This window comes from Elephantulus edwardii, unplaced genomic scaffold (genome assembly GCF_000299155.1).
Source record: "Elephantulus edwardii isolate Elephantulus edwardi_28Jun2011 unplaced genomic scaffold, EleEdw1.0 scaffold00072, whole genome shotgun sequence".
Classification (NCBI taxonomy): Eukaryota; Metazoa; Chordata; class Mammalia; order Macroscelidea; family Macroscelididae; genus Elephantulus; species Elephantulus edwardii.
Genome location: NW_006399822.1, coordinates 5,037,040 through 5,047,976, shown reverse-complemented (window position 1 = coordinate 5,047,976; position 10,937 = coordinate 5,037,040). Strand labels below are relative to the sequence as shown.

Sequence of the window (10,937 nt, the reverse complement as noted above, 5' to 3'; positions counted from 1 at the left end):
AAAGGGACGCTGTGGGTTTCAGGGTGAAGATCTTCTCTCACTACTCTAAAGGGCCCCTTTGGCAGTAGGAAACACATAGACTATTATGGAGATTGATTTTACACCTCCATCATTTTTTATATCCCTTTGTTGGGAAATATAAATACATTTCCACATGCACAGCGCAGAGATACCAATTACATTAATCATATTGTGCAATCATCACCCACTGCTGCTGCCAAAATGTCCATCTTATCAGCAGCTACTCACCCTTCCCCTTCCCACCTGCCCCTGGTAACCACCGCTGAACTCTCCTCTCTGCACAGAGGCTGTAAGCTACAACAGGAGGGACTGGCCATCCTGTGAAGCATTGGACCGTGTCACTTTTGGGTTAGCCATGCAACTCAATACAGACCAGGCCACCAGCACTCTCTCTGCTCTACACACGTGCTTTTCTAGCAATTTCACTCAAGGGAGATTTTATTTGCCCTTCTGTGAGTCAATGACTGCATTCAGTGTATTTCTAGTCTCATGGGACTTCACTTGTACATCGACCTTTTGATAACTACCCTCTGACCTTTTCCCCCACCCCCAATACAACAAATAACTTCTTTACAGCCAAGAGGAAAGTACTAAGGGGAAAAGCACAGGAGCAGCTAGTCTGAATTAGTTTTTCCAACTTTTAAAGGGTGAACATGCTATTATTTTGGGAATACATGTTTCTTGTGGGCACAGTGCTAGGCACTAGGAGGCAGCTGACAAACTACAGGCAGAGAATGAGTATTTCTGAGTCAGGAGACTCTGGGCCAGATGCCAGAGTTCCTGTGTGGCACGAGTGGTGACGTCGTAGGCCTGAGTCCACTCGGAGGAGCTTCAGAAGCCTGGTGATCGACTTCCACAGTACCAGCTACGGAAACCCCTAGGGACCAGGGCTACTCTGATGGGGTGGGGCTCCCATGAGTCAAGTGATGCCCTGGTAACCCAACCGGTTAATGCTAGATGCTTCCAGAAACACATTCAATGCCAAAAAGATGTGTTCTGAACTTCTCTCACATTTCATGACAGCTCAAGTCCAGAAGCTCAAACGTTCACAGCCATATTCTGGAGAATGTGCTGAGAATTAAAGGTATTTCCTATAGCCTTCCCCAACCTCCTGTTTTCAGAGGGTCTGCCAGCACTCTCCCCACTTAACTAGAAGCATTTTGGAGTGGTTTGCTTAACCTAGGGTACCACACACCTGCAATCCTTGTGTTTTTATTAAATTGATTCTTTACTATTTTTATTTCCCCAATTAAAGCATGAGTTCTGATGGTGATGGCTTAGTGGTAAGGAGTTATGCTGCTAAAATGAAAAGCACGTGGTTCGAATCCACTAACTGCTCTGCAGGAGAAAGATATACCATTTCCTCCCATGCTATTTATTTACTGCCTCTGAAAGCCCATCCAAAGGTCAGCTACAGGTCAGTTCTGTATTCAGTGGTACCTAATAAAGCTGACAATTAAAACAGGTCAAAGCAAAGAAAATCTGCGTTAAAAACAAACTGTTTTGAGTCCTGACTTTGTGTAATGCACCAATGTCATTTTAATCATATTCCTTAAATAAGAAAAAGAGAAAACCAACTTAGTCTTTAAGTAAACTTGGGCAATTATTTTAGGTAACTGAAGTCTGAAAAGATGTCCTAGAGCAGGGGTTCCCCATTGGGGTGGTTTTGTCTCTAAGGGTATGCCTGTAAATATTTGGAGACATTTTGGGTTGTCAAAACTAGGAGTGCTACTGGCATCTAGTGGGGAAAGGCCAGGGTTGTTGCTAAACGTCCTTCAGTGCACAGGACAGCCCCACACAGAATGATCTGGTCTAAATGTTGACAGTGCCAAGGAGGAGTACAAAACTGACAGGTGGCATCACAAATGTGCATTTCACCACTGAAGTCCCTATTACGATGACTTGTAAAAAATTCTCCTGCAGTCTGGGTAGTTACAGTGCCAACTGGCTTTCCATTCAACTGTCTGTGCACATTCTGGGTTGTTCTGACACTGACAGCAGCCCCCTCAGTAGACTTGCACCCCTCCACTTCCTCCATGGGGTTGTCTCTATTAGTTTTCTTCTGCCTCTTCTTGCTTTCTGAGCTTTGTTTCTAAGCAAATGTTGTCCTTTGGTCTCATGTGGTTGATTTGTGTGACAGCATATTCGTTTCTGGTAAAATTATTTATTTTCTATGCCCACCTATTTGGCTGAAAGTTGATTGATCGTCGGGGGTGGATTCAGTTCAGGCTTGAAGGTGTCTGAGGGCCAGAGTCTTAGGGATCCCATCAGACAAGTTAGTGAGTGGTTAGCTTCTTACGATTTTGAATTTTGTTCCGTATTTCCCTCTCACACTGTCCAGGACTTTCTACTGTGCTCCTGACCAGACTGGCTGGTGGTGGAAACTAGGTCCATCTACTACTCCTGGCCCAGGGTCATGAAGGTGGAGGTGTGCATGGTCCCTTCGTCCGCTAGACTATTTCTTTCCTTGATGTTTTGACTTTATTCACTCTTCTTTGCTCAGGACAAGGAGAGACAGTGGTTGCCCACAGCTCTTGAGACACCAGTAGCGACTCACCACACTATGACGTAGAACACTGTTTTTGTGAACCAGGTTGTGCCAAATGACCTAGACGCATCCCAGGACTGAACTTAGGATGGCTTTTAACATGAGAGAGAGTTCTGAGAAATATTTGCTAAATCAACAACTATGAGGTAAAAAGAGTCAACAGCTCAGTTCCAAGGCAACTATTTCCTTTCCAAAGAATTACTAAAAAAAATCTACTTTCAAGTGTGGGTTAAAACCTGTTTATTAAAGTAAAAAAAAACACACAACTTTCAGTAAAGTTTGGGTTTTTTTGTCAGAAAAGAGATAGATACCAGAAAATAATTTTAGCTCCCAGTGTCATATGTACAAAGTAAAATATTCCTGGAGAGGCCTGGGTGGACATGCTCATAGTATAGTAGCATGTCAGGCACTGTATTAAATTATTAATGTATCCACTCAGCCCGATCACAAAAATAGACTGCAATGTCTGCAATTTCTTTAAATAGATACAGTGATATTTCAAGACTTGTTATTTTCTTTCTAATGAGAAAAGATGGTACCTGGTAGGGCAAAGAAACTCAACCCAATTATAAGCAAGAGAGAATTCAATGAGAAACCCTTTAAATTTGAAGCAATACTATTTAATACCTCAACCTCAGGATTAAATCCTTTGAATGACATTCTTCCGTAGAGAAGATCCTCGCATAATGAGAAGCTCTGCTCTTCAATGATGACACTCCTGAGTGGAAAGAGAAACCTCCATTAATAGCCTGTCTACCTCCAACGACACATTGCAAAGAAATGTCAAGACCTGCAAAATCAAACTTAGGGCTCTTCGCAGCACGAGGCAAAAGCCATCAGCTCTGTAACCTAGGGCTGGAAATAAAACCCAATTGATTTGTCTAGCCAAGGCAGCAGGGGACAAGAGCTGCAGCATCTTCTAAACCGAACAGTTGCATAAATGCTTCCACAATGTGGATCCCTAGAATACTGGCACTAAATCAGAGTATTCCCCAAGCCAAATCAGCTTCTTTGCTTTTCCCACCCCTGTACCATACTACACTCTGTCTCTTGAAATGAGTAATTTCACTCAAAGCCCTCAGTTTTAAAGGGTTACATTACTTACTGCTCTTTGTTAAACGCACTAAAGACTGATTCTGGATTAATTAAGCAAAGAAGGAATTTTTTAAAAGGATAGTGGAATTTCACAGAATCACAGGAAGAGTGAATGAGCAGAAATGAAAACAGGCAGAAATAAAGGTGGCGAGTAGTTGAATGAAGAAACCCTCATGACACTGTGAATTAAGCTCTGGACCACAAGGCTAGCAGCTGAAAACCCATCACCTGCTCTAAGGGACAAAGCTGAGCAGCATGCTTCTGTAAAGATCACACACTTGGATCCCGACAGGGCCTGTCTATCCTGTCCTATAGGGTTGCTCTGTGTCAGAACTGACTGGGTTCAGGTTTTTTCAAGATGCTGAACCAAACCAAAAACCATGCTGTGGAAATACTTTAGTCAAACAATGCTGACATCACAATGGGCACCATGACTAGTGCTGGTAACAAGATGAATATATGGATACTATAGCCTCTAAAGGGATTATTGCCATGTCCCAGAGCCAGGGACCTTTTGGGATTGCAGGCCAGCTCTCATCCAGAGGACAGTATGAAGGCCTGGCCTCCATGGCATCTTTGGAGAAAGGCAGGCTCCACTTTTCATCAAGAGTCATTAATTTACTCACTTGAATGCCAGGTATTGCTTTAGATGTTGGGAAAACAGCTCAGACGAAAAGAGACACTGTTCTTAGGGAAGTTACACCCTGGAGTGTGCTGGACAATTGTATGAAAACAAGACTACGCTTATTCAAGGGATAAAAATGGAACAGGTAATACCATCCTGACCATAAGGAAGTAACTAACTAGTATCACACCAGTTCTCCCACTGTAACTAGTTATAGTCAACTATGAAATCACCATTTCCAGATAATGAATACACAAAAGCAAAAGGCACTAAAATCCCAATGGTTTCCATTTTCATGTTAAAATATACTTGAGAATCATCTATTTCAGGATTTTCATCTAATACGTGAGGGAAACTACATCTTAAAAAAGAGTAACCAATAATGTGCCTGGTAAATAGGGCTAAAAGTCACTATAGGTTTCTGTTGGGAAAGAACTGTCTGTGGATCTTTTGCAAAACACTGTTCTGTTCCTCATCAAGTTCTGTGTCTGGCTACATGGAGGTGGATGTGCTTACTGTTCTACATACAATGAAGATGTCTTCCCCGGGGCCAAAGACAAGCATATTCCCAGTCCATTATCAAAGCTACTTGCTCCGCCGTGATGCAAACTCACTTTGGGTGCAGCATTTACTTAGGCCCTTCCTGTCATTGCCATGGGATCTGGGCAGCAGGAAATGAGGAAAACCTGATACTCGCACTGCTTGCTGGTCTGTAAGTAATACAGTGCAATGACTCTGATCCAGGAGTCTCGTGTCACCTTCAGCATTCATGGAACTGGCAGGCTAAGCTGCCTGCATGTATGGTAACACCTCAGCTCCCTCACAGTTCATGACAGGAGAGTCATCAGAACACAAATCACAAGCATACAAGACAAAGTAGCCGAAAGTACTTTTCAAGCAATTTTCTATGGCAAAGGGTAATTACACTGGCTAGACTGACACACAAGATTCTTTGTACATATAGTATGGCAAGACAGCAAAACATTTTATCTAATATATGGTACTTCCAGGAATTTATACTAGTGTAGGATCATAGGTTACTCGAGCCAGAGTTATGTACGTAAGTTTTACGGAGGAGAATCACTTGGGAGGTGGCCCTCTATGTAAATGAGGAAGGTGGGAGTGGACAGCAAGAGAAGTTGACCTCCTTAGCCACCTCCAAGGAGCTCTGGAGGCAGAAAAGTCCTTCAGCTGCTTCACGAGACAAGGAAGCCGGGCCCACACTTTTACCCAGCATAGTCACTGAATTTGCAATTCCCTGGGACAGACATCAAGAAGTCTTAACTGTTATCACTGACTAATCTGTAAAGACAACTGCTTGACATTGAGTGCATATACACAGTGGACCCTTAAAGTCAAGAGTTATCCCCTCTGGAGTAGTTCAGCGGTAACACTTGTAAAAAAATTCACAAACACAAATGAGCTAAAATGACTGGGTGAGTTTCATAATATGTGAGTATAAGGACAGCCACGCACTGCCAACATTTATTGTGCTTTATGTCTAGCACTGTAGCAATTGCTTCACATATATTATCTCATTTATTTCTCATAATGTAGATGACAGATACTATTAACACACAATTTTCGAACGACCGATGACAGGCTGAGTAACTTCCCAAAGTCATAGAGGAAGCAAGTGGGAAAGCTGGGCACCAAAGCCAGGCCTGTCTAATTCACAGCTCATGCTCTAAACCAACCATGACATTGTTTTTTGACTTGGAGGGTTAGACATACATGGAAAACAAGTCCACTTCTCTGCAATTGTTGTTATGTACCATTAAGTCAGATCTGACTCACAGCTGACCTTCTAGGAGGTTTTTGGAGGCAGTAAACAGCATGGGAGGAGATCTCCCATCTTTCTCCCTCAGAATAGATGGTGGATTCAAGCCACCTACCTTTGGGTTGACAGCGCAGCTCCTTACCACTAAGCCCCATTTATCTGTCCAGAGCCACTTGTCCCTTCTCCCTCTGCTCCGTGCCTGGGAGGCTGAGCTGAATAGAATATGCTGCAGGGCTCATTTGCCAGCTAGGCTCATACACTGAGCAGCATGGTAGGTGTAGAAATACAGGGGTTGGGAGGAGCCTAGATATGTGGCTCCCTATTGTGGAATTCCTGCAGGCTAGCATGGTCTATATAAAAGGGGACAGCTCTGAAGCAATGGCTTGTTCTACACAGCCTATCTCCAGAGTGAGTGGCCACCCTTCCTTTTGACCCTCCAACCTCGGAGCAGAGTACTCCCACTTATGGAGGCCATGGGGCACAAGTGATCTGTTCACACCTGGAAAGTCTCTCCTCCAACCACCAGTTAGAGAGAGCCATATTTTCCTGCCAATATCCTGAACTCATACACACAGTCAGAAATGAGATGTTAAGCATTATGGATGAAACTACATGTTCCCAGGATGTGTGTTGTACATCCTAACCCATAACCCTATTGCTAGAGCGCTAATGACGTAGTGATCAACTGCTCAGATTATGTCTAATCTTCCTATATTTATTAACCAGGTCTACGGGGTTGGTTACAGGAGGAGCCCTGGTGGTTCAATCATGCAGCTGCTAATTGAAAGGTCCACAGTTTGACTCCACCGGTGTCTCTGTAGGACAAAGATGGGGCAGTCTGCTTCTGTAAAGATCACAATCTTGGAATCTCCCAAGGGGGCAATTCTACGTTGTTCTATACGGTCAGAACTAACTGGGTAGACTAAGTTTTTCTTTTTCATATCTCTGGTAAAAGTCCCATTTGAGAATGGAGAATCTGTGTTAAGAAGTCGTATCATTGTAGGGTGTGTTTTAAGTGAATCACTTTTGAGATACAAAAAGAGTAGATTAAGCATTAAGAAGCAGGTAGAAATGGAGTGAGAGAGATACCAAAGCACTCAAAGATGATCAAAGAACTAACCAGAACCTCCACCATAGAGCCGACGGAGAGAAGGTCTGCGCTGGGAGCCAGTGCCCTGAATTTAGATTTCTAGTCTCCTAAACTAGTGAGAATGTAAATTTGTTTGTTAAAGCACCCAGCTGTGGTCATTTCTGTTCTAAAAACATTGGTAAGATTGAGCAGTGTCAAAAAGAAAAAGAAGTAGACAGGCATTTGTAGGAACAATATGGTATGTGAGGGGGAAAGAAAGATACAGAAGTCAAGCTAAAAGTGTATTGGTCTTTCACAGAAAATGAACAATGGACCATCTCTGCAAGTTTGGCCAGGCACAAACTTGAGCTATAGTTCCTGACAAGCGCCGGTCCCTTCTTTGGCCTTCTCCTCCCCTCTTCTCACTACCTTCTGGACAGCACCTGCCTTCTAGCCCTCCTGGTGGGACAAGAGAAAAATGTGGAATAAAATTCAAACTCTTAAGACCAACCTGGCTCACTGAGACTGATGGGACATTAAGACTAAGGCCATCAGTTACCCTTCCAGTCCAGAACGTAACTCATTCCACAGTGCATCTTTCAACTAAACAATAGAGAGGCCTATCAAATGCATGATAAACCAAGAGGGTACACATTCCTTAGAACAACTGGCCTTACGAGAGCAGAAGAGCAGCATCTATCCAAGCATAAAGCTCAGAAGGTGGATGGGACAGGAAAGAAGGGTCAATGGAAACAGGAAGCATAGGGCGAGGATGGGATGAATGCTGGTACACTGTGGGGATTAGAATCAATGTCACAAAATGTAGGTGTATGAACTGTTGAAGTTGGAAAATCATCTTGTTCTATGAACTTTTAATAAATTCTCACATCTCAATAAAAAGTTAAAACAAAACAGTGACAATTAGAAAAAACCAAAGCAATACACTACCCCCTAACTCCTGATCTGCCCTTATGCAAGTGAGTGGAAGGAAGAGGTTTCAGTTATGGAAATGAAACTAGAGATGGTTGAAGTGCACACCTAACTTTGGAATTTAAGAGGTAGTGGTTGCTGTGAGGTGGCATGGAGGGGACGGCTACTCACAGCCACCCTACACAACAGAACCCTTCCCGATCCAGTTTCATCCTCACCATTTCCGTTGTGTAAGCTCACGGGTGCAGTCACTGTGCAAACTAGGACCAAAGAGAAAGTTACAATTTCTCGTAAAATGTCTCCTGGATTACTGGAGACACATGGGCTGGGTTCCGTCACTTACAAAAAAAGGACAACATTGTAAATGATGGCTGGAGAGCCAATACAAATGGCCAAGTCTAAGCAGAGCTTTGATAGGTTTAATAATTTTAGAAAAGGACTGGCCACGGTAACTGGAGAAGCTGAACAGACTGTATCCCTGGTCTGATGGAGCATGTTCACAGGATCTCCTGCTGACTGCCCACAGGGTCATCAATCTAGATTCTAAGAACTTACTCTTTCTCTTTAAGCTCTGGCAAATCCAAGTACCAATGCTCTTCACTGATGATTTTCTTTTCCTCCTCTTCTAGCTGCTTCTTGGTTTCCGAGTCTAGTCCTCTTTGCATGAACTACAGAAACACAACAAAAGGACAGCGTTTTTGAGAGTTACAGAACAAAACTCAACAGTAAAACCCCAGCTGCTTTCTCCTTTGACCTCCCTCATTTTCCCAGCATTTTCATATCACCATGGAGGACGGGGGTGAGTGACCATATACGGCTTAGCGCCTGCTTTACAACACTATGTCAACAGTACGAGGGAACACGGCAGAGCACATGAGAGAGAAAAATGCCTACATCCTTTGGAAAACTTAAAAATTCCTTAAGACTGTCTAGGTTTTCTGACTTCATGGAAGTGAGAATAGAAATGTACTCAATAAATACAGTGAAACCTGTAAGCAGCAGAGCTCAATAGGATGTCTTATTGTCCTGACTCCCACAAAATTCCTAACTTTGATGGTGCGCCATCTTACCACTTGTTTAGTGGAATTACCTGCATTTTCCTCCTCTGGCAGATTTCTACCTGACACAAGTTCTCTCTTTCTTAAGTTTTACTGTGTTATACTACTTCAGTTTTGCACAATGGCCTGTGAAGAAGGGACATGTAAACGGTGATGGGTTAAGGAAGAGAAGTCATAGGGAAGGTGGGAAGGGAGGGAGAGAGAATGTGAGGGAAGAAACAAATCATGAAAAGAGATGGATGAGGAGAACTAGTGCTTGCTGAATCGGTCATGGGCCTTTGCATGTGCTGATGCAGGTGTGGAAGCTCCTCCCCCTGGCCAGCTCCTAATTCTTTGGTCTCAGGTCATAGGAAGCTGGGACACTGGCCCTGACAGTGACAAGCAAATCATGCTCTCTCCTCTATGCCCTACTAGCACCCCTACACCATCTCCCCCTGTTCCCATTTCTTGAGCAGTTTTCTCTGCTGAGACCTTTAGGACAAGGACTACAGGCTCATTCATTTCCACTCTCAGCTCCACTGTGATTACTGAGACAGTAAGCCAAGCCCCATGCCACTGTGTCAGTTAAAATGGACCGGGCAGGGTCAGCTGGGCCTGTTCTTCACTTTCACCTGTCAGCTGGTGGGCACTTCTTCTGCTGGTCTCTCACATCCCACAAGCGGGGGGGTGGTGGTGAAGCAAAGCCCCAGACAACAATAGCTATACTTACTTAGTGGACAGGGTAAAGGCTGATCTTAGCGAAGTAAATGATCAACATGGGGAAAAACAAAGGCAGAAACCACCCAGGGTCTCCCAGCAGTTGAGGGTGGGTTCTACTGGGCATCCTCTATTCCTATTTCTACCCCCTTTCCACAATCCTTCCTCCACTCCAGCTCTCTCAATGAGAAACACAAGTCAGTTTGGGTATTAGTACCTGTCTGCTGACTCCGAAGGGAAATGGAAAAACTGGACAGGCTTAAAGGGGTGAACAGTAAAATGTGAACCACCAATGTGGACTGGGTGGGGGACAGGGGGGAAATGCCACTGCTCATGTGACCCTGGTGGCATAGCCACTACGGAGACAGCTTGGCAGTTCCGGATCAGATGGGACAAGCAGCTCTATGACCCAGTCACTGCCCCAATCCTCTGGGCATTCACTCCAGAGAAGTGTAAAGGATAGGTTCACCCAGAGACTTGCACATGAACGTTTACAGCAGCTCTATGTGTAACAGTCAGAAATGAGAAATGATCTAGGTGTTCTTAACAGGTGAATGAACAAACTCTGCCCCAGCCATACAATGGCCTTTAACCCATCTCTAAGGTATAAAAAAAATAATCAAGTGAGTGAGCAGAGACGGTGAAAGCAATGCCAGTCAACATGACAATAACCCAGGATCCTGAACATGGACTTACAGCCTCCTAAACTGTGAGAAAATAAAGCTGCTTGTTAAATACACCCACTTGAGAAATTTCTATTATAGTAACGGTTTGTGGTTGATATGTGCCGTCCAGTAGAGTACGACTCACAGTGACCATATGAACAAAAGATCTGAACCCTGTTCTATCCTGCACTATCCTCACACTTCCTGACACACAAGAGCCCACTGCAGCAGTCACTGTGTCAATCCACCTGGTTGAGGGTCTTCCTCTCCTTTGCTGACCATCCATCCTTCCCAGCATCATGTCCTCCTTCAAGGGACAGCCCTTCCTTGCAATATGTACAAAGTACGTGAGACAAAAGTCTCTTCATTCTTGCTGCCAAAGAGCACTCTGGCTGCACCCTCCCAAGACATATCTGTCTGTTCTCTTTGCCATCCACGGGATGTTCAGTG

At 44.0% G+C, this 10,937-nt stretch overlaps 1 protein-coding gene across 1 annotated transcript in view; it reads right to left on the bottom strand.

The window, feature by feature from the left end:
* LOC102865921 (M-phase phosphoprotein 6-like) overlaps positions 1–10,937 on the bottom strand; it is an 18,997-nt gene that overhangs the window by 3,325 nt on the left and 4,735 nt on the right. Inside the window, exons 2-3 of the mRNA XM_006888803.1 lie at positions 8,624–8,736; positions 3,197–3,287 (exon numbers count right to left, since the gene is read on the bottom strand). Of these exons, the coding sequence (XP_006888865.1) occupies positions 3,197–3,287; positions 8,624–8,736 (204 nt within the window). The remainder of the gene's footprint in view (positions 1–3,196; positions 3,288–8,623; positions 8,737–10,937) is intronic.